Source organism: the organism of the source record quoted next, unplaced genomic scaffold, assembly GCF_019419815.1.
Source record: "Pyrus x bretschneideri cultivar Hongxiangsu unplaced genomic scaffold, Pyrus_bretschneideri_v1 Contig10, whole genome shotgun sequence".
Classification (NCBI taxonomy): domain Eukaryota; kingdom Viridiplantae; phylum Streptophyta; class Magnoliopsida; order Rosales; family Rosaceae; genus Pyrus; species Pyrus x bretschneideri.
The window spans coordinates 442,541-465,466 of NW_025999391.1; the positions used below are offsets into that span (position 1 = coordinate 442,541).

Genomic DNA, 22,926 nt, shown 5'->3' on the forward strand with positions numbered 1-22,926 from the left:
GTGTGCAACTACGCATCTTCTCAATGGTCTTGCTTTTTTAGCAACATGTTGGAGTGGTGTTGTAGCCTTCATTATGACTTGATTCACATGATCATCTCGGTTCACCTATTTCGGTTCAAGACCCAAATTCAAATAAGGGGTAATCGGCTAAATTAAGTTATGAAACATATGAATTAATAACTACATGCTCTCTTGTTCTCTTTTTTGGGGGAGGGGAGGGGTGTTATATACCAACATAGTAAATAAGATAGGAGACAAAGAAGGAGGATTCTCTTCCCTCATAATCTCTCTTCTTCTCTCCCCTCCTACTTGAATGGTTACGGTTAAGCCACATCAACATCTTATATTGATTTTTTTATAAAGACAATAAGACAAAAAGTAAAGTGTGAAAGGATGGAAGGGAAGATGATGAGAATAGAAGGGGAGATAATCCTACTCCAATAAGATATGCCTTTACTAGCAAACAAAAATGAAAGCGGTGAAGCGTTGCATGTTGGCAAGGGAGGACAAAAATTCAATGGAAGTATCTTTGCAGAGGGAAGTTTCCTACCTAATTTGTTGCACAAGTTTCCTGCAATTTAGTTGTACAAATCGTGTCAATCGACTATAGCACATTTCTTTGTGATCATATTTTGTAGGTTTTCAAGCTGTACAAGTACATCATCTCTAACCTTAGACCAAATTTATGCATGACCAAGAGGACCAAAATTTCGTTATCAACAAACTCTCTCTCTCTCTCTCTCTCTCTCTCTCTCTCATTTCTTGCTAACCACACAATTGAATAGCAAACGTTTGATAAGTTTTGGTCACTCACTCTCTTCGAGAAATATTTTGTTTTTACGAAAGATGAAATGAACGTTACAAACCTAACAGGTCAAATCTTGGTCTAAGAAAAATTACGTTTAAAAGTTTACTAAGTCAAATATATGAATGAAGATACTTGTGCCCTATTTGATTTTTTTTTTCTTTTTTTTGATGCAGTGAGTAATAGCTCTGGTTGTTCATTGTTCAAGAATTCTTGTTTAGGCAGTTCATACCATCCATACATAATGTTTTGATCTAAACTTTCAATTCTTCCAAGCTTCGCAATAGATAGTATATTGTTCCATGGAGGGATAATGTCCAAAATATGAATAAACAGGTGTTTATATAACTCTATCACCCAATTAATTATGTTCCACTTAATCTCTGTTTCATGATCACATATTATGAACTGAGTGAAGTCGAATACCAAGGTGTTTAAGGTCGGCTCGATTAATATTATTTGAGCTGAAGCTCAGCACAACCTCGAACAAAGCTCCTAGAGCTGAAGCATGATTTAAATTTTTTTGAGTTCCAGCTCAGTTGGCTTTCAAATGACCTGATTTTTCTAGTTTGGCTCGGGCGAATAGAGAAGGCAAAGTAGAGTATTTTGAAGCGCTAATAGCAAGAAGTTTTAGCATTTATGCTAATTTAATTTAGTATCGCTTTGTATTTTTTTCCATAATGATATATTGACATTAAGATATGGGGTCAATAAATTAGTTTTGAAATCATCATTTACAAGTTTCAAATCTTAGACCTTTCATTTACGAATAAAATTAAATTCTATTGGATCGTAGTACTAAAGGCATTTCAAACTAGTTTGAGTGAGTGTTATACCTATACATAAGAATCAGGCAGCCTGATTTTAATACGTAATACACTACTGTTATACTATTATTAAATTCAATAACTGTGAAAGTCATACTTTAGAACCTATTATTTTCTAAGTATCACACTCATGAGTTTAATATATTGAACTCATGAGTTCAATTTGAAGATCACCCTTGTAAAAAGTCATTCAAATCGGAGATCATTTAATCATCCAAATGTATCATATCAAATAAATCAACCATATAAGTATCAAGTAACATATAAATAATAAACCATTCATTTATTTGATACAAACAATTTTTAATTCGAATAATTTTTTTTAAGAATATTGTTCAATGATAATTAAAATATTAAACGGTTTCATCGTGAAAATTTTATTTTCCAAGTGGGAATGTAAAATTCGTTCAAAAAAAAAAAAAAAAAAAAAAAAAAGTGGGAATGCAAAAAACATAAATTTCAGTTTTCATTTATTTTACCCGATTGGGACGTATTCTCACTTCACTTCCACTTCGGTGCTTCCCAGCATTCTTGAATCAAACCTCTCTACAACAACATCGAACAGAACAACAAAACAATGGCTTCACAACCGCTGCCAAAGGTTGAACTCCGAGAGCTTGGCAATACAGGCCTCAAGCTCAGCTGCGTCGGCTTCGGTGCCTCCCCTCTCGGCAACGTCTTCGGTCCCGTCTCCGATGACGAAGCCATCGGCTCTGTTCGCGAAGCCTTCCGCCGAGGCATCAACTTCTTTGACACCTCTCCGTATGTAACTTTTGATTCTCTCTCAAGTTTTAAGTTTTGTGGGTAATCCTTATTCTTGTTCTGTATGGATACCAAGAAAATTTGAGGAATTTAAGGAAATTTTCGTAAAATTGAGCATGTTTTCTCATGATTAGATTAAAGAGTAAACTTAATTTATAATGCAGCCAGAAAGATTGAAACTTTGTAAATTGTAATGGGGTGTTTGGTTGGAGATGATTATCTGGAATTTAAAGGGAATTACTTTTCTGATGCTTCCGTTTGGTTGCTGAGAAAATGCAGAGTTGGGATTAATATGACTGATGATCAAAAGGAAAATTTTGATTCTTTTAGAGTTCCCATTGTTTGTGATCCAGAAAAACCTGTTTGGTTGGAGAGATGAGATGTAAATAGACATTAAAAATTGATGATCAACTATGGTCTTGTATTTGTTCTAAGGCAGAAGTCATAGAACTTTTTATATGTCCATTTTACCCTTTTTCTTCCAAATTTTTAGGTATTATGGAGGGACTTTGTCAGAACAGGTGCTTGGTAAAACGCTAAAAGCTCTAGGTGTGCCGAGAAGTGAGTACGTTGTGGCAACCAAGTGTGGACGCTATGCTGACGGTTTTGATTTCAGTGCTGATAGAGTGACTAAGAGCATTGATGAGAGCTTGGAGAGATTGCAGCTAGATTACGTCGATATACTGCAATGCCATGACATTGAATTTGGGTCTCTGGACCAGGTGCTTTGGCATTTCTTGTTTGCATTTTGCAATTTATGTTGGTTTGTTTGCTTTAATTCACAGTGTGACATGTAGAGTTGTTCTTTTTTTCCCTTCCTGTCTGTTAGGAAATATCATCTCAATTGATACGTCGTAATGATCAAGCTTGTGTGTTCCCGTTTATTTTGGTTAACAGATTGTAAACGAGACAATCCCTGCCCTAAAGAAACTGAAAGAAGCAGGGAAGATTCGTTTCATTGGTATCACAGGACTTCCATTGGGAATTTTCACATATGTTCTTGATCGCGTACCAGCTGGCACAGTGGACGTGGTCCTGTCATATTGCCACTACGGTATTAATGATTCAACATTGGAGGAGCTACTACCATACCTCAAGAGCAAAGGTGTTGGAATCATTAGTGCTTCTCCACTTGCAATGGGTCTGCTTACTGAGAGTGGTCCTCCAGAATGGCACCCCGCATCTGCTGAACTGAAGGTTAACATTCTCGATGCATGAATTCCAGCTGGTGCTATATTCATGCAATCCTGTCTTCTTTAATGTGATTTGGAAATCATAACTGATTTAATGTGTTTTATGTTCTTACAGTCTGCCTGCCGAGCCGCTGCTGTCTATTGTAAAGAGAGAGGGAATAATATTTCAAAGTTAGCTCTGCAATACAGCTTGTCCAATAAGGATATCTCATCAGTGCTGGTCGGCATGAACTCTATTATACAGGTTCCCATCCATCATTTGCATTTAACTTGCTCATTCTGTTCAGATTTTAGAGTCGGGGAATATAGATTCCACCGGGCTCTATAGTTTTAGTAGCACAAACTCGTGATCATGTCAAGTAAATGAATACCTACTTGGTCCTGTCACATTGACGTCACATAGAAAACCCTTTTTATTATGTTATAAAATGCCTACGTTCATAAAGATCATTCATCCGTCTTAAGTTCTACATGATTGTTTAAATAATCAGGTTGAGGAAAATGTCACTGCTGCTGTGGAGCTCGCGACTATTGGCAAGAATGAGAAAACTCTAGCAGAGGTTGAAGCTATTCTGAAACCGGTGAAGAATCAGACATGGCCTAGCGGAATCCAGCAGAGCTGACAACTTTTCTCTTGTATGCAACCATCTGTATCCTGTACTTATTTTAATTGCTTTTCAGTCGCCTGTTAAGGTTTGTCAAAAATAAATAAAAGATTGTGAATTTGTCATTTGGGTGAGATGTAGAGGCTAAGAGAATCATGAGCCAGATTAATTAGATCCCCAAAAGTATGTTTCAGTATAAGTAGTCAACACTCAAATTATCATTTATGTAGATCGATGATTGTGTTTCTGTGCATCCATTATTTGTGAGAAAAACAGGTTAAAGATAAACAATAAACATCAATGGAAAAGGAAGAAAAATTCAATAAATCTGATTAAGATGAAGTTTACAACAGTAGTTATGTTTCATACATTAATAATGGGCTCATAATGTTGTCACTTATTTAGAGAGGTCCCCGGACAAAAAAAATATGGATTAGAAAAATCCGAATTTCGGATACATGGGTAAGCATCCTTCTGAATATCTGTTACCCTAGCTGTACTTAAATCCATATTGTTAGCCTCCGGCTCTCCTCCGCTTTGGCAAAAATCGATGTCAAGAAGTTATCATTCAGCTGTCCTTGATGTCAAAACTGTATGTTAGCATCCACTGGAGTTAGTAATGAGGTGAAGGAATCTGTCTTCACTGCAAGGGATTGTGATTCCACCCATTGGATGATCATATCCAAATTCTTCTTCAGCCTGACTCAGCAAGTCTTGGAATGAAGGGTTGTTCAAGTATGATATCGGAATCACAAACCGCTTTCTTTGGCTTTTCCCAACATAGACTGCAAAGTAGCCCTTGGGAACATCGACGGCTCTTGAAGCAGCCTGGTTTGAGATCGAGTGTCGATGATTTTTCTTTCCGGGCAAACGAAAACCCATGGTGGTCTAGAGGAAGAACAAGCAAAAGAGTGCAAAGAAATTGTAGAACAATGGAAGTGGATAAATGGTGAAGAACTAATGTGAGACTTGTGTTGGTTGTGTAACCAATTGAGTTTATATAGATGAAAAGGGTAGGATATTGGCCATGAGGATTCACATGGTTTGGTCTGTCCACTTTTTTGTTTTTGTGGCCTTTCATCTGGTATTGGCCAAACCTGTAACCTTCCAGACAAGCATCTTGCCCTACCTCATTTAGATAAAACCAAAGTAGCCTATAGATGATATCATGATACAAATTCAAAAACAAAGAAAATAAAATAAAAATCCTACAAAGTTAAACAAAAAATAGTAAATACTAGTAATGCTTTGTGTATAGAAATGTTTCAACACAGGGCCGGCCTTGGGCGATGCAGGTGGAATGTTTGCACAAGGCCGGCCATGGGGCGATGTAGGTGGAGCGTTTGCATAGGGCCCTCATAAATAAAGCCCCCTAAAATCTCAAGACAGGCTACGTTTTAGCATGTTTACAATACTTTTAACTTGTTAGCTCTACACCACTTGTCTCGTTTTCTGTCACTTGGAGCTTGAATGTATGTTGAAGGCGGGTAGATTAACACCACGGGGCTATGTTAGCATAGTTCCAATTTCTCTCGGTGGTTTGAACATATAGGTACCATTTCGCTAAGATGGTTTTGTAAGGATAGGTTCTAACCGTGAATTTAACACCGAAATCCACAGAGAATCCATACGGAAACTTTACTTTAGAGTACCTGAATGTTATCCATGTATTATTCGGATTTGTTTCTGGACATATTTCATGAGGAATCACATGGCGTTGTCTCACAACTAATGATATAAGACATGACAGACTTCATTCAACTTCACAATTATGTGATATATCATGGCCTACTACCAATGAACACATACTGGCTGCAGAAATTATTCCACTTTGTATATACCACCAGCTGAATACAACATATAACCTAGAGAACACAGGAACTAGGGACTCTAATAAGATAGATAATTGCTTCCAGCAAACAGAAGTTCTCAGCCCCGGTTTTTCGAAATGTCAACCGGACAAGGAACAAGCTAGGTTATCGCCCCATGTGATGTGTACTGTGACAAAAACATGGCGATTAAACTTGGGGCCAGAATTGAAGTTGATGGTAAGGTTGATGGGAAGCACAGAACCAACATAAGCTGACATGATATCTTTCTTTGATATGTAGATACACAAGATACAGTTTTCTTTTTTCTTTTCTTGTTTTTTTCTTCTCTCCATTTAGTCAAGTTTGATATGCGAAGGGAAGCGATTTTCACACCCTGCGTATTATGATTTATTGGCCATACATGGAAGATTAGGCTTATCCAAGAAGATCAGGTACTTTAGTCTACAAGACATTTGAATTAGGGTTTGACAGAGAAATGCGAGGGGTAGGGTAGGGTAGGGTAGGGTTGGGTAGGCATGATTTTGCAACTTGCTACCTTTATACATCAGATTAATTGACCGATCAACTTTTGATAAATTAGTGAGAGGACAGAAGAATCTGATTACTATATATCATCCGTATTATTTCCATCCCTATATATGCTGCAAAGTAGATACACAAATCTTCACCCCAAGTTTTCACATCCTCTATTATCACTTAAATTTCTCATTAAAAATCTCTCAATTATTGAAGGCATATCAATATTCCACATAAAACATGGGTTTCTATCAATCATCGGGCGATCTTTCTTGACGGGTAAGCAATCGAGGATGAGTACAGCGAATGTCCCCAAAGGCCACTTTGCTGTATATGTGGGAGAGGAACAGAAAAAGAGACTTGTAGTACCAATATCATACTTGAACCACTAGTGGTTCAAAGACTTGCTAAGCTGCAGTGAAGAAAAGTTTGGATTCACTCATCCGATGGGTGGCATCACTATTCCGTGCACTGAAGAGGCCGTCACTGGTCGCAGTTCTTGTTTGCATTCCTTCTAATGTCATGGCCAACATCACTAAACAAAACTCTTCAATTTTGTTTCCTGAAGGGTTGACAATACGCCCATTGTAAATATCCCCATTGTATTCTGATACTGAGAAAATAATTTAACTTTAATATTTCTTTATATTAGCTCTCGTTCATTAGTTCCTTGCCTATTGTATGTATTTTAGCTAAATAGTGATTTTTAGGGTTCTTATTCACAGACTGCAGAGACAACTAGGAAACATTTGTATAGACTACAATAATCTAGTCCTCATAATCCACTAGTGACACAGCTTCTGGCGATATACTTAACTGGTATTGCTAGGGTGACTAAATCTGTAGACTAAATTTTGTAAACTAAATAGCATGAAAGTTGATGGTTGAATTATTATTTAAGTTTTGATTAACATGCTTATTTTTATTGGTGACACATCTTTAGTTTGCAATTTTAGTCTTTTTGTCTACCTAGCTTTACTCTAATTAATTATATTACTACATTTTGGTGGTGTGTGTGTGTGTGTGTGTGTATATATATATATATGAAGAGGCACCCCTAGCTAGCCAGCTCACCAAGTTTTATATATGATTTACACATCCTTTGAATTGTCTCTCATTTAATTAGCTAACTTATATTGCTTCTGGGGGTAGCTATAGAGGCTAAGAGGAATATGGGACTACAAGTTACTGATATCATCATGTGATATTGTACCGGTTGATTTTTGTTCCTTGATTTCCATTGCCTAAGATGACGGTACATTAGGAGGCTGCTACTTTTTAGAGGTAGGCAATGAAAACCAAGGAAAATAACTTACACATTCTATTAGGATTGAAGAGTTAAGGACATTAGATTTCACCCGGCTCTTTGGTTTTTTACTGGAATTAACACATGATCATGTCAAGTAAATGAATTACCTATATTCACTCCTGTCACATAGGCATCACATACAAAACCCCTTTTTTTTTTTTTTTTATTATGTTGGAAATTGTCTACGTTTATAAAGATCATTCTTCTGTCTTAAGTTTTACATGATCATTTAAGTAATCAGGTTAAGGAAAATGTTGCTGCTGCTGTGCAGCTTGGGACCAATGGCTACGATGAGACGACTCTAGCAGAAATTGAAGATATTCTGAGACCGGTGAAGAATCAGACATGGTGGAATCCAGCAGAGCTGACAGTATTGCTCTTGTATGTAACCATCTGTATCTTGTACTTACATTTTATTGCTTTTCAGTTGCTTGTTAAGGCTCGGCAAAAATAAATAAAAGATTGTGAGTTTGTATACTTTTGGCTAAGAGAAACATAAGCTGGGTTAATTTGATCCCCAAAAGTATCTTTTAGTATATAAGTAGTCAACAATTAAATGAGTTATCTAGATCAATATTGGTTTGTATTTCTGGGCATCCATAAAATAAATATGTGAGAAATAGGCATTAAAGCGAAACATCAATGGAAAGGGAAGAAAAATTCAATCAGTCTGATTAAGATGAAGTTTACTACAGTTGCTGTGTCTCTTATACAATCATGGTTGGCTCATAATCCCAGCTCTTTCTGATTAGTGAGTTCCGGGTAAAAAAAATATGGACCAGAAAATCCGAAATTTCAGATACATTGGTAATGGTAGGCATATCCTTCTGAATATCTGCTACGTAGCTGTACTCAAGTCCATATTGTTAACCTCCGCTTCTCCTCCACTTCAGCAAAAAGAACCTCCTTTTCGGCAAAAAATTGATGTCAAGAAGTTATCTTGCAGCTGTCCTTGATGTCAAAACGTTAGCATCCACTCTCATGATCTCATCCACTGGAGCTAGAAATGAGGCGAAGGAATCTGTCTTCACTGCAAGGGATTGTGATTCCACCCATAGGATGATCATATCCAAATTCCTCTTCAGCCTGACTTAGCAAGTCTTGGAATGAAGGCTCGTTCAAGTATGATATCGGAATCACAAACCGCTTCCTTTGACTTTCCCCAACATAGACCGCAAAATAGCCCTTCGGAATAATGTTGGCTTTTGAAGCATCCCGGTTCATTGTTGAGTGTCGATGATTTTTCTTTCCGCGCAAATGGAAACCCATGGTTTTTTTATTTGTCTAGAGGAAGAATAAGAAAAAGATTTCAAAGAAATTGCAGAACTATAGAAGTGGATAAAATGGTGAAGAATGTGAGACTTGTGTTGCTTGTGAAACCAAGTGAGTTTATATATATGAAAAAGGCTATGAGTTAAATTCTCTATTAAAGAAGTGAATGGAGCTGTCCTCTTAAGACAATTCACATGGTTTGGTCTGTCCTCTATCGTTATGTGGACTTCATTTGATATTGGCCAAACTTGTAAGGCTGTACGTTCCAGAGAACATATTTGCCCTACCTCATTTACAAAAATATATAAACTTAAGATTGGAGACCTGATTGAGACATCTAGCTATCTGATATGACACCTTATAGCAAAAGCACTAAATAGGAGATGGTGTTGCTGCAAGCAAACCATGGGCAACTAGTCAATTAGTGTGGCTCCATTGAGAACAGTTAATGCCGACAAGAATCAAATTATAGAAGAAATTCTCTTACCTATCAACTGTTGGTGTCGGATGCAATACACTAGTACAAAAACATGTTTGCACGACGAAAACTTGCGCGACGCAGCTAAATGCGTCGCGCAAAGTATGTTTGCGTGACGTTAAACACAAAACGTCGCGCAAATGGCGTTTGCGCGACTGCACTTTGCGCGACGAAGATTGGCGTCGCACAAAACAGTATTGCGCGACGTAAGTGCCCTTACGTCGCGCAAAACAGTATTGCGCGACGCCAATCTTCGTCGCGCAAAGTGCAGTCGCGCAAACGCCATTTGCGCGACGTTTTGTATGTCCCGCAAGATTTTGGCGCTAAAGAAAGTAAGTTTTACCGCTTTTTCTGTTGACTTTGCGTGACGCAGGGCTGCGTGAGTCGCGCAAAACAGCTTTGCGCGACGCACGTGCACTTACGTCGCGCAAAACATCTTTGCGTGACGTATATGGCATCGCGCAAAACAGCTTTGCGCAACGTATGTGCACGTGCGTCGCGCAAAGCTGTTTTGCGCGACTCACGCAGCCCTACGTCACGCAAAGTCAACAGAAAAAGCGGTAAAAATACTTTCCCCGAGTATAAATACTTTAAATTGACGATCGAATTAGTTCATTATATTCATATAGGGTCAAGGAGTGTAGCTGTAAAAAATCATCAAAATCGGAGTTAAAACTACTGTTAAATCGTTATTTTTCATTTATAACCGTCGAAAAGTTTTGTCGCGTTACTTGATCTCTAAATGTTTTTTTTTCCTATTTTTGGCGTATGCGATCTCGAAGTATATACAAACAAGTTTGACGGATGGATTGTTGAAACTAGTTCCGTACAATGTGTTTCCCTTTAAAATGGTAGATTTACTAACACTTAGAGTTTATTAATACTTTTATTAACTATAACATAAGATTTTGTGGTATCCACTTGTGTAAATACTTTAAATTGATGATCGAATTAGTTCATTGTATTCATATAGGGTCAAGGAGTGTAGCTATAAAAAATCATCAAAATCGGAGTTAAAACTACCGTTAAATCGTTATTTTTCATTTATAACCGTCGAAAAGTTTTGTCGCGTTACTTGATCGCTAAATGTTTTTTTTTCCTATTTTTGGCGTATGCGATCTCGAAGCATATACAAACAAGTTTGACGGTTGGATCGTTGAAACTAGTTTCGTACAATGTGTTTCCCATCAAAATGGTAGATTTACTAACACTTGGAGTTTATTAATACTTTCATTAACTATAACATAAGATTTTGTGGTATCCACTTGTGTAAATACTTTAAATTGATGATCGAATTAGTTCATTGTATTCATATAGGGTCAAGGAGTGTAGCTGTAAAAAATCATCAAAATTGGAGTTAAAACTACCGTTAAATCGTTATTTTTCATTTATAACCGTCGAAAAGTTTTGTCACGTTACTTGATCTCTAAATGTTTTTTTTTTCCTATTTTTGGCGTATGCGATCTCGAAGCATATACAAACAAGTTTGACGGTTGGATCGTTGAAACTAGTTTCGTACAATGTGTTTCCCATCAAAATGGTAGATTTACTAACACTTAGAGTTTATTAATACTTTCATTAACTATAACATAAGATTTTGTGGTATCCACTTGTGTAAATACTTTAAATTGATGATCGAATTAGTTCATTGTATTCATATAGGGTCAAGGAGTGTAGCTGTAAAAAATCATCAAAATCGGAGTTAAAACTACCGTTAAATCGTTATTTTTCATTTATAACCGTCGAAAAGTTTTGTCGCATTACTTGATCTCTAAATGTTTTTTTTTCCTATTTTTGGCGTATGCGATCTCGAAGCATATACAAACAAGTTTGACGGATGGATCGTTGAAACTAGTTTCGTACAATGTGTTTCCCTTTAAAATGGTAGATTTACTAACACTTAGAGTTTATTAATACTTTCATTAACTATAACATAAGATTTTGTGGTATCCACTTGTGTAAATACTTTAAATTGATGATCGAATTAGTTCATTGTATTCATATAGGGTCAAGGAGTGTAGCTGTAAAAAATCATCAAAATCGGAGTTAAAACTACCGTTAAATCGTTATTTTTCATTTATAACTGTCGAAAAGTTTTGTCGCGTTACTTGATCGCTAAATGTTTTTTTTTTCCTATTTTTGGTGTATGCGATCTTGAAGCATATACAAACAAGTTTGACGGTTGGATCATTGAAACTAGTTTCGTACAAAAGATCTTTGCGTGACGCACGTGCAGTTACGTCGCGCAAAATATCTTTGCGTGACGTATACAGCGTCGCGCAAAAGAGCTTTGCGCGACGTAGTGGACGTGCGTCACGCAAAGCTCTTTTGCGCGACGTGGTGCTAAATTATTCAGAGTTCTATGTATTTACTTATGTTTGTTCACAAATGGTTACTTTTAAATTATTCATTGATTTCCGATAGTTTACAAAAAAAAAAAAAAAAAAAAAAAAAAAAAAAAAAACATGGCAGAAAGATGGAGCCTTCACAAGGGTTGTGTACGTGAAGACCCACTACGTGGCGAAACTCTCGGAGCAGAAGGCATCGGAGCGGAAGTCATCGGAGCAGGAGGCATAGGAGCGGGAGGCACCGAAGATAGATCATTCAAGGCCCCAAACCTTGGTGGAACGCTGGAAGACCCAGGAAATAGGTGCCTCTGGAAGAAAGCCGCAAGCCTTTGACGGTCATCAAGCTCATCAAGCTTCCTCTTCATGCCTGTTGAATAATTGTTGGCAAGCACGTGCAAACTTCGGTTCTCGTACTTAAGCTGTTTGATCTCCTGCTTAAGACTCTCCACCTCCGCCATCAAGGATTCAACCTGACGGGAGCGAGCAAGTAGGCGTTGCCCCATGTTGGACACAGAGCCAGCGCACTGAACACTGAGAGCCAGGGACTCTTGAACGGCCAACTCATCGGACCGTCCCGAAAGCAGCTGACTATCTTTGGGAGTGAGGAGGTTCCGAGCTACTATCGTAGCCGTTGTTGCATCCGTCATCACAGAGTCCTCATCTGTAAGAGGGCCATGAGAAGATAAGAAAGACGGGCACCATGCCTTATCCTGACGCGGCGCAGCATGATCATTGCTTAGACTCAAATCTAAGCAAATGTTCGATGGGTTAGATGAGCTAGCCATTTTTCAAGAAGTTAAAAGAGAAGGGTTGGATGGAGTGAAATCCCGACGGGCCGCAGACGATTTCTGGGCAATTTTCAAGTGTGCATGCTAGAGGTGATCGATCACCTCTATTAAAGGAGAGGCGTTCACCGATTCAGAAATAAAGAGACACCACTCTTCAAAACCGGAACTTCCGGCGTAAAGATCGCCAGCTCGTCAGACGCAATCCCGGCTTTTCAGAAAGCGTGTGTAACTTTGTCGAAAGCTCCCGGCTTTGCAGAAAACGCATGCCACTTGTCAAAAGATCTCTGACAGAGCCGCATCCGCACTACTACGTGTCGTTCAGAAAGCGAAGGGGCATCGCTCAGAAATCGAAGGGGAGCCTGCTCAGAAATCGAAGAGGCGCATTCAAAGATCGAAGAGTCGTCACTATTTCAAAAAGCCGGATTTGCGGGATCAAAACGTTTGTCGACAACGGTAAAAGAACAGTACCACCACTTGCTATTGAAATCCCTATATATGTCGACCTTCATCTTTTATGGCAAGGCAGACCTGAAGAAAATGCCCAACTCTTTCTCACCTCTGAGGGCGCACTCCCAGCAAAGCCTTTCGAAATACTCAATTTTTTCTTCTTCCCAAAAGATGATACCAGATGCCTGGAGTACAGATGACCCAGGAGGAAATGGTAGATGGAAGCATGTGCTGATTCATTCACCGCTTCTTCAAAAGCAAAGGTATCTCATATCATCAAGGTCAAAAGCAAAAGTATCTCATATCATGCTCTTTCCCTGTCCTTTTCTTTGTCCTTGTTCTTACTCGCATGGCAAAGTGAAAGAAGCAATCAGCCGGCACTTGGAGTCAGTCTTCCGATCTGGAACCAACTGCCTGGAATCCCTTCCCTGATTGCTTACCTAGCGTTGCTCTCGAGTAGTCATCTTCAACGGTTGATACACTTCCAGAGAAGGGACCACTTCTGCAAAGGGGAGCAAGTAAGGCAAGTGAAAATGATACATTGAAGCATGTGGAGACAAGCTACAACTGCATATGCTGAGCTATCCTCTAACCCTCTTCAATACGAATTGGAGAGATTGAACAAAGAAACAGAAAAAAAAGGAGGAAGCTCAGACCTTCGGGGGAGACCAAAAGAATCCTGCTGCTCAGTTCAAGAGTAGCACAAAGGAAAATCAACGAGTGGAGGAGACCAAAAAGAATCCTCCAGCCCAGTTCAAGAGTAGCACAAAGGAAAATCAACGAGTGGAGGAGACCAAAAAGAATCCTCCAGCCCAGTTCAAGAGTAAGCATGTGGAATCACCAAGATCAACCCATGCATTCAACAAAGGAAGACCGAGAAAGCACTCCATTTAGAATCAATTAGAAAAGAATTCACGAACTTCCTTTGGTGTAAAGTGAATCAACATAGCTAAGGAGACTCGACTAAAACCCTTACCTCTTGTCCTTCTTTATTTCATACATACAAACTTTAAATATAACTATTTTTCTTTTTCTTCTTGATCTTTTTTTTTTTCTTTTTTTTCAGTAACAGTAGTGGTCGTGCAATGTCGGTTCACTTAAGCTTTCAATCCAACCCATGTAGCGAGCTTTAGGTCAATGACTCCCAAACCACTAGGGCTTTAGGGCACAAAAATTAACTTGACACAAAAATTAAAAACCTAAAATGTTATTTCCTACCCCCAAACTTATTTCACACTTTGTCCTCAAAGTGTGGAAAATAAATAGAAGAGACAAGATCAGAAACAAAACTACTAAATCCTAGAAAATGTAAAACAAATATCAAAAATAAAGAAAATACCCTAAGCAAACAAAATAGGAAAGAGAAACAAGAAAATAAAATAAAATAAAACAGAAAACAAGAAAGAAAAGAAAAGGAAAAAGAAAACAAGAAAGAAAATAAAATAAGAAAGAAAATAAAATAAAACCCAATAAAACAGAAAACAGAAACACTACTGGACACTTCGGGGATTCGAAAGCAGGACCTGGTAGTTGGGACTAGTGAAGGCGCGCGGACCAACACGTACAAGTACACACTTGTGTCAAAACCTAACAACAGCTAGAATATAAGCTGGTGTAGCAGCTGCATCTGTCATTTGAAAAAACCCTAGCTACTCTTGAACACGCGCGCTTTGGATTCCCTTGCAGTCGCCTCGGGCCCAGATAATTATGTTCCTTTCTCTTCTGAACATCACCATATACTTAGCTCCACCCTTTAATTATAATGTTTGAAATAATGATTAGCTCCACCCTTTAATTATAATGTTTGACTTTGCGCGACGAAGGACCTGCGTCGCGCAAAGTGTTTTTTGTACTAGTGATAATAGTTAGATCAAGAGGTGCTTTTTCTTCCAAACAGTAGTGCTTAGGCTTTTAGGATTGAAATGGATTGGATAAGTCCCTAGATGTATCTTGAATGAAGAAGTGGATGTTAACCTTCAATTTTTGTCCTAGTTAAAGGTACAAGCTGGATTAACAATAAATAAAACTTCGCCTTTCCAACCCCCTCAAAATGGAAGGGAAATGTTTTCTTCATATCTAGTCAGTCATCTATCTTCATATATTACAAATAGGAGAATGACGTACGACTTCTTTATTCAAGATACATGGAATCTGGGGAGTTATCTGATCAATTCCATTTCCACACACCAAACAAGACCTAAGTGATTTTGAATATAAAAGCAAGTATATTGTTTGGTAAATATGAAAGAAAGTTTAAGAGACTTATTTGTGAAGATATTTAGCAGATTGTTGGAGGAGGCGGCACATGTCCGAAGTCATGGAATTACGAACAAAAACATAGAAAACTGTCTTTAGTTCTAGATTCATCAAGTTGCAAACCAAGCTTCTTGAAAGTCACATGAAGCATGCCCTACTACTCATCATTCTCATCCCATCACTGCACATACACCAACCTGAGCAACACAAACATGGAAACACACTTGCAATGCCAGATGCTTCAGCACTTGGTTTTTTAATTGTTACGCTTCTAACAAAACTGCTTCCAGAAAAATACTTACGGTCGAGAAATGCTTCATATATAGAGAAGCATTCACAAACGGAAACGGACCTGCAGTATAGGAGCATATAAGCAAATGAGTATATGCAGTGTATATGTGAGGATATATAGGCACCCTTTTCCTTGTGAGCCGGTTTTGCAAGGACAAGTTCTACGCACGAGTTTAACACCTAAATCAACTGGGTATACAAATGGAAACTTTAGGTACCTGAGTGAACCCTTTATATTATTAGGATTTGTCTTACGATATATATCATGAGAAATCACATGGTTTTGTCTGCTAACTAATGGTATGAGACTTGACAGATTTCATACTGCTTAAAAGTTATTTCATGGCCTACCATCAATGAACACATTATGGTTGCAGAATTTAATACATTTCCTATGTACCACGTGCTGAATGCAACGCATTACCTAGAGAACTCAGGAACTAGAGGCTTAATAGGGTGATCAAACTGTGGGTATTTTTCTAGCAAATAGAAGTTCTCCATTCAGTCCCAGGTTTTTGAATTTGTCGATCGAACAAGGAACAAGATCATCACCCCATGTGTGGTGTATTGTGACTAAAATATGATATAAAGTCGGGCCAAAACTGAAGTGGATGGTAAGGTTGATGGAAGCACAGAACCAACCTAGTTGGCATGATATCTTTCTGTGATATAATGCATTGAAAGATATGGGTTTCTTCTTTCTTTGCTTTTTTTGTTCTCCTTTCATTTGGTCAAGTTTGATATCCCAATATATTGGCCATATATGAAAGATCAAACTTATCCATAGTCTAGAAGACAGTGGAATTTGACATGGAAATGTGAGGGATAGGTTTGCAAAAGGACTTACGTACACCCTCTGGGATACCACAATGGCAATTCCGGGACAATAATACAATGTCATGTCTCATACGGCACCGCATGATTAATTGGTCTGGGACCAACGTCCATGGAAGTCCTTACAGAGTAGGGCATGATTTTGCAAGTTGCAACCTTTTTACAACTGATTAATTGGCTAATCAACTTTTAGAAAATTAGTAAGAGGACAGAAGCATCTACCCTCTTACATATGCCATCCATTTATCAACGAACCTACACAAATCCATCACCCCAAGTCCTCACATCCTCTTCCTTTGTCACAACTTTTTCTCATCCAATATCTCCTCAAGTCTTAAGCATAACAATATTCCACAGAAACCATGGGTCTGAGCTTGCTATGGATCATCCGGCGATCTATCTTGACGTCTAAGCAATCGAGCATGGCTTCAACGAATGTCCCAAAAGGCCACTTTGCTGTTTATGTCGGAGAGGAACAGAAAAGGAGATTTGTAGTTCCTATATCATACTTGAACCACCAGTGGTTCCAAGACTTGTTACGTTGCAGTGAGGAAAAGTTTGGATTCACTCATCCGATGGGCGGCATCACCATTCCATGCACCGAAGAGGCCTTCACATGTCACAGTTCTTGTTTACAATCCTTCTAATGACATGACTAAACCAAACTCTTCAATGTTGTAGCCTGAAGAATTGACAAATTCACTTTGTAAATATCCACGTTTGTACATAGATACTGAAAAAATTAATTTAAACCAGTTCTTATATTAATTCTCTTGCATAATTATTGTACCGCTCGTGTTTTTATCATATAGATTTAACTTTGTCTAGATGTTAAATCATTAGATATAATTTTGCCTAGATGTTAAAACTACTTTGCTCATTCCCAGTAAATCTAGTCTCTACAATCCATCAATAAAAGAACACAGGTGATTAATAACATAAAATATTATTCGTCAGAGAGTAGGCATAAACAATACGATTTGGTTTAAATTTGTTTGTATATAAAAATATTGATAATAATACATTTAAAATTAATTTACTACGGCACCATTCCTTTCCCTTGTTATTTCTTCACGTGAACATTTCATTGGAAGACTTATCACTTCCCTTGGTTATTTTCTTCACGTAATCATCATTTATCTCTTTAATATTTTTTATTAAATATTCATTAAATAAATAATTAATTTATTTGTAGACGTTTCCTTTCCTTTCCCTTTGTTATTTCTTCTAGATAGGAATTAAAATTAAAATGACTCGGATACCAAAGACTTATCACTTCCCTTGGTTATTTCTTCACGTAATCATCATTTATCTCTTTAATATTTTTTATTAAATATTCATTAAACAAATAATTAATTTATTTGCAGACGTTTCCTTTCCTTTCCCTTTGTTATTTCTTCTCGATTCTCAGTGTCGCATTCCAGTTCTCTGTCCCTCCCTCCTCTCTCTCCCCTTTCTTCTCTTTCCCCGACCTCTCCTTTTTCTCCTTCACCAACAAACACAAGGACGAATAGGAACCTGCCCAGTATGATGCTCTTCTCGAGGGGGGTGAGCAAGTCACCCCTGTTCTTCAGAAAGTCTCCCCGACAACTACAAGGACGACATCGGCAAATTTTACAGTGACCCAGGTCCCTTTTTTCAGTTCTTTGTTCAAGTTTTGTCTAATCTGGTTATAGACACCGAATTCACAACCGAACCGTCAAAGTATCGGTACGGACGTACCGATACGGAGTTTGGACGCTAAATGGCCGAATCTACCGACCATGGCTTATTGACAATACTTAGAAAAGCACCATAGTAATACTTGTAAGTTTTTGAAATTATGTATGTTATTGTTTTCCGTAGCAGTAAAGCTTTATACACTAAAATCATTTACAAAGTAGCGAAGTGGTAAGATCTTGCAATTACCAAAAAGTATCAAATGTATGACTTTGCTAAGAAGGTTGTGCAATACCAAATTCATATTCATAGTTAGCAAATAGTCTACACTAGTAAACTTTACCCGCACGTTGTTGCGGCAGCGAAAATATAATTATAGATTATGACATTAACATATAAATACGCAGAGATTCAAATAAACACCGGATAGAAAATATAGCAAATATTTTTACAGAGTTGTCTAAATTTATACAACATACATACAAGGCATTTTCAACTGTTCTGTCATCCACATACAAAAGTGGTTATCCTGATATTCCCCTTTGATAACCACCCTAGTTGCTGATTGGTATCACCATTTGAAGATAAAATGTTTCAAAACAGCAGATTGTTTATGTACACCAAAAAATGGGGAATTCATGTTAGCAAGGACTATTTACAGGCAAAAAATATTAGTCAACACTCTTCTGTTTTGGACAACAGATGATAATATCCTCTGTACACCAACACAAGTTTATTCCTTAGAGCAGTCACTGTAGATAAAATATTTGGATAATTGGAAAAAAAGAAAAGAAAAGAAAAGCAAATGTTAATACACATGGAATAAGCTTTGGACATGAATATATTTATAGTATGGAAGAAGCAGTAGGAAAATAAAGTCCCCTAGTTTTTTTTTCTGTGCAGCAGGACGTTTTAGAGCTAGTTAGGGAGAATTTTTTTTTTTTTTTCCAACAGCTTAATCGGAACTTGATCGAAATCTTGCACATCTGCTTCAGAGATCTCTTCTGTTTCATTGCGTTAAAGATATTAAAAACATCAGAAAAGTAGATTTAGATTAGATTGAGATCAATTTGAGATGCAGTTAAAAATAATGTTATGAAGAGTATAACCTTTTTTCAGAAGCTGTAAAAAGTTCTCTTCTAACTAGTTCTCCTTTTCTTTTGTGTGATTTCCCAGTTGTCTCAATAGGTGCAGTGGAAGATGAAATCGTTGTAGAAGAGATTGCAATTTCTCTGCTAATGGACTGTGGAGTTGTTGGCTGGATGCTCAGGTCTTCAGAAACGTTGTAGATGAGGAAATAATTTGAGTTTAACGAATTTCTTCTGCTTCCAAACCGGAGGTGAAATTTTTTTCTCTAGCCTATAAGTCTGAGAAACTCACTTGGCAACTGTTTTTGATCTGCTAATCTTTGATTGAAGACCAAATCTGTACAGGCCATGCCAACTTTTTCACCTGATTTGCCAATAATCAGAGCATTGATTTCATTCATCTCATCTTCAAGCACCAAGAACATTTTGTACCTTCATTTAAAAATTTAATGCATAAATTAGGAACCATAAACTGTTTAATGAGTTTAAAACTGGATTCATATAATTTTTTGAATGTTAGTTTAATGTTAATATAAAGCATACAAAAAATTATGGCTGCATGAAACTGTTTTTCAAATTTGAATGAATCTATACTTTGTTTTGTAGTTGGATCATTAAAAACGATAATTTTTTTTATTATACAAATTTTTACTTTCATTGTCCAAAGTTTGATAGTATTTATCTAAACAGTCAGCAATTATTAATTAAGAGTTACTAATACTTTCTCAAAAATGAAAATATTAAATGAGCAACAAATCTTAATGCAAAAATGGCGTGAGACAACAATTAATCGATGGAATTGAAATATTGTGTTAGAGTTATTACCAAGGAGTCGGAATTTAATTTGGATGCTTTTGGCAAATTAGCTGACCATTGGTTGGATTCTTGTACATTTGTTTTGCACATCTAGGATAAGCGGTGTACCACCATTCATACCTTGTGTTATACCGCTTGATTGACACTTTGCACAAAAACGTATCATTCTGCAAAATGTTTTAAAATTTATATTTGCACCCACTACAATCGTTAAATAAATAAGTTTGATTAAAGAAGCTAAAAAGAGCTCAAACAGTTTTGGTTCGATGCAATAAAATCCAACTATTGCATATACCTTATTTAAGTCAGGATGCAAAGAACCTAATTCCTCGATTGTCACCTTCTTTCCAGTTTGTACAATGTCTGCCTCATTTGCCTGATTGGAAGGAGGGAGCATTCTAATAGGGTGAGGCCAAGCTGAAAACTTGTAATAGTTCACATTGAACGTTAGTCAAATAGTTTTTTTTTTTTTTTTAACCATATCATGATTTTGATTCTGAGGACAGAATGGACGCACACTGATTTGTATGAATTTAATTCCGTAATGTCTGGATCTATAAAGAAAAGCATTGAACCAGTATGGTTCAAAATGATGTTCTATGTGTATTAAATAAAAGTGAAGACAGAAAAAGGACAAAACAATGGATTAGTACACGTTTCAAACAGATTTACACGCATGTGAAAAAAATAAAAAAAAATGCAAACCGTAACTTATAGAGTGTAAGACAGTTTTATAGATTTGAGACGATGTGTACCACAACAAAGAGCAATATGAAAATTAACTTTGGTGCATTGAAAATAGCCTGTGTAACATTTTTATTATGGAAATAGCATGTGTTTTTGTAAATGTGATCTGTATAGCAGGTATTTTAACATGTATATTATCACCTGTCAGGATTTCAAGGGTACAACCTATTATAATCTTGCAAGGAGAATCTGTGCAACTTCGTAAAATTTGTTTTAGAAGTAAATTCGATGTAGGTATCATGTGGGACAACTCTATACTAACCTCTTGTCTTGTTAGTCCGAAAATTTATAATTTCATAGCAAGTGACCGCTTCAATTTTTGGGATTATTATTTCATAGTCCATTTCATCAGGAGACACCTCAATAGCTTTTTGTTTGACAATCAAAGAGTCAGAAAAATAAGAAAAAAAAATTATTAAAAACACTGCAAATAAGTATACAGCACTAAATTTTACACTCAAAATAACATGCAAATAGACGTAGAAGACAAATATTAAATAGGAATATGGATAGTCAATAGCAAAAGTCAATTAACTGTCGTAACTAACAGTTTAAAGGAGAAGAATGCGCGTAAAAAAAAAAAACTATGTACTGCAGAGAGTAAGCATAAAAATTGATATATTACTTGACAACATAAAACCGAAGAATATAAAGTTTAGAAATAAATTGGATCGAATCTTTATTACACATAGCACAAAAAACTATCTTATGTGTATTAAAATAAATAAGTAATTATTAACACGGAACATGAAATATTTGTAACTCAATTTTATAAACAAAATGATCATTGATCTTTTCATCAATCAATGTACAATAGAGGCCCGTGGTTTATCACCCATGCTTGGAAATTTCGGTATCCATATTCTACAGACACGTACTTTAATTTTGGCAACTTTTTTATATGCCACCAATTTATCAAGGGGAGTTGGACCTTCGTTTTCCATTTAACCTATCCAAATCAAATACAAATTTTCTAAATTTACAAACAGTCTATACAGAAAGCTTAAACCACAAAAAATTTTATCATATTAGTCTACGACAATAACATAGCAATACAGTTAACAACTCGAGAGATAAAAAGAAAGACTTGTTAGCTCGTGTTATAAGAAAATAACCGCGTGATTCATTATTAAGCAAGATCGATCCATCTTATTAAGCAAGCATGTCAAATGCATTAAAACTATTGTGAATAAGTGTATTGATAGCACAACGCGTGATTCGTCGAGGACATGAACTCCAAAACCATAGAAATTTAATCATGAGGAGCAGATAGTCAATAATAAACCACAGCTGAACTAATGCGTATCCAGATGTGCACAAAATCTGGTTTGCCAGCACGAAAAATGCATAACCGAGCTTTGTAATTCAGGAAGACCAATGTTGCAAAATAACGTTCATTCCGAGTTGCAGTTTCATTACACCTAACAAAATTGACAGCTTAATTTAAACACCATTACAACTCACAACAAACATTTTAAACCAATCCAAACACCAAAACTCTTTCAATTCACTGTGTGCATTCAATAATTTTCTTCCGTTGGAGAAAGAGATAGAGAGTTTGCAGAGAAAGCAAAGAACATTCGCAGAAGCAAATTAGCAGATGGTCATATTGCAGAAGTAGATTATAAAAGCAAATGAAGAGAGTCATATTACAGAAGCAAAATAACATTCATTTTGAGTTGCAGTTTGACTACACTTAACAAAATTCACAGCTTAATTCAAACAATTTGATGACATTGTTTTTAGTAGCCACTCATTATTAATATTCACACGAAAAAGATTGGACTCAAACGAACTACACATTTGAAGTCACTTTCTTATTTGATATGAGAATTTTATATAAGCACATCGCATCATGTATATATAACCGTAACAAAACAGAATAGCAACTGTAAATACAGATCTTGTGATAGCATAAAAAAAATGAGAAAAACCTGAAATTCCCAAGACATACATCAATCTAATGTTGGATTTATCCAATATAAATCAACCATTAAGTGGTCTACTACATGTAATAGGAATGTAATATTGGAGAATAATGTTGATTGTGATT

At 36.7% G+C, this 22,926-nt stretch overlaps 2 protein-coding genes and 2 long non-coding RNA genes across 6 annotated transcripts; 3 read left to right on the forward strand and 1 right to left on the reverse strand.

Annotated features, from left to right (window-relative positions):
- Positions 1-2,123: 2,123 nt before the first annotated feature.
- On the forward strand, positions 2,124-4,445 carry LOC103938180 (L-galactose dehydrogenase). Its single transcript, XM_009348174.3, has 5 exons — positions 2,124-2,394; positions 2,888-3,116; positions 3,292-3,591; positions 3,703-3,831; positions 4,079-4,445. The coding sequence occupies exons 1-5, from the start codon at positions 2,210-2,212 to the stop codon at positions 4,208-4,210; spliced, it is 975 nt and encodes a 324-aa protein (XP_009346449.2). The 5' UTR covers positions 2,124-2,209; the 3' UTR covers positions 4,211-4,445.
- A 414-nt stretch (positions 4,446-4,859) lies between these two features.
- LOC125468493 lies at positions 4,860-8,363 on the forward strand. 2 transcript variants are annotated; one of them, XR_007250912.1, is made up of 2 exons: positions 4,860-7,824; positions 8,091-8,363. It is a non-coding gene; the product is annotated as an uncharacterized LOC125468493 (long non-coding RNA). The 2 variants fall into 2 exon arrangements; XR_007250910.1 differs by having other exon boundaries at positions 8,121-8,363.
- Positions 8,364-8,492: 129 nt separating this feature from the next.
- LOC125468490 (auxin-induced protein 15A-like) lies at positions 8,493-9,592 on the reverse strand. Its single transcript, XM_048564301.1, has one exon. The coding sequence runs from the start codon at positions 9,116-9,118 to the stop codon at positions 8,837-8,839; it is 282 nt and encodes a 93-aa protein (XP_048420258.1). The 5' UTR covers positions 9,119-9,592; the 3' UTR covers positions 8,493-8,836.
- A 7,616-nt stretch (positions 9,593-17,208) lies between these two features.
- On the forward strand, positions 17,209-19,710 carry LOC108867364. Of its 2 annotated transcripts, none has more exons than XR_001953334.2 (2): positions 17,209-18,369; positions 19,399-19,710. It is a non-coding gene; the product is annotated as an uncharacterized LOC108867364 (long non-coding RNA). The 2 variants fall into 2 exon arrangements; XR_007250890.1 differs by having other exon boundaries at positions 17,209-18,191.
- Positions 19,711-22,926: the final 3,216 nt, after the last annotated feature.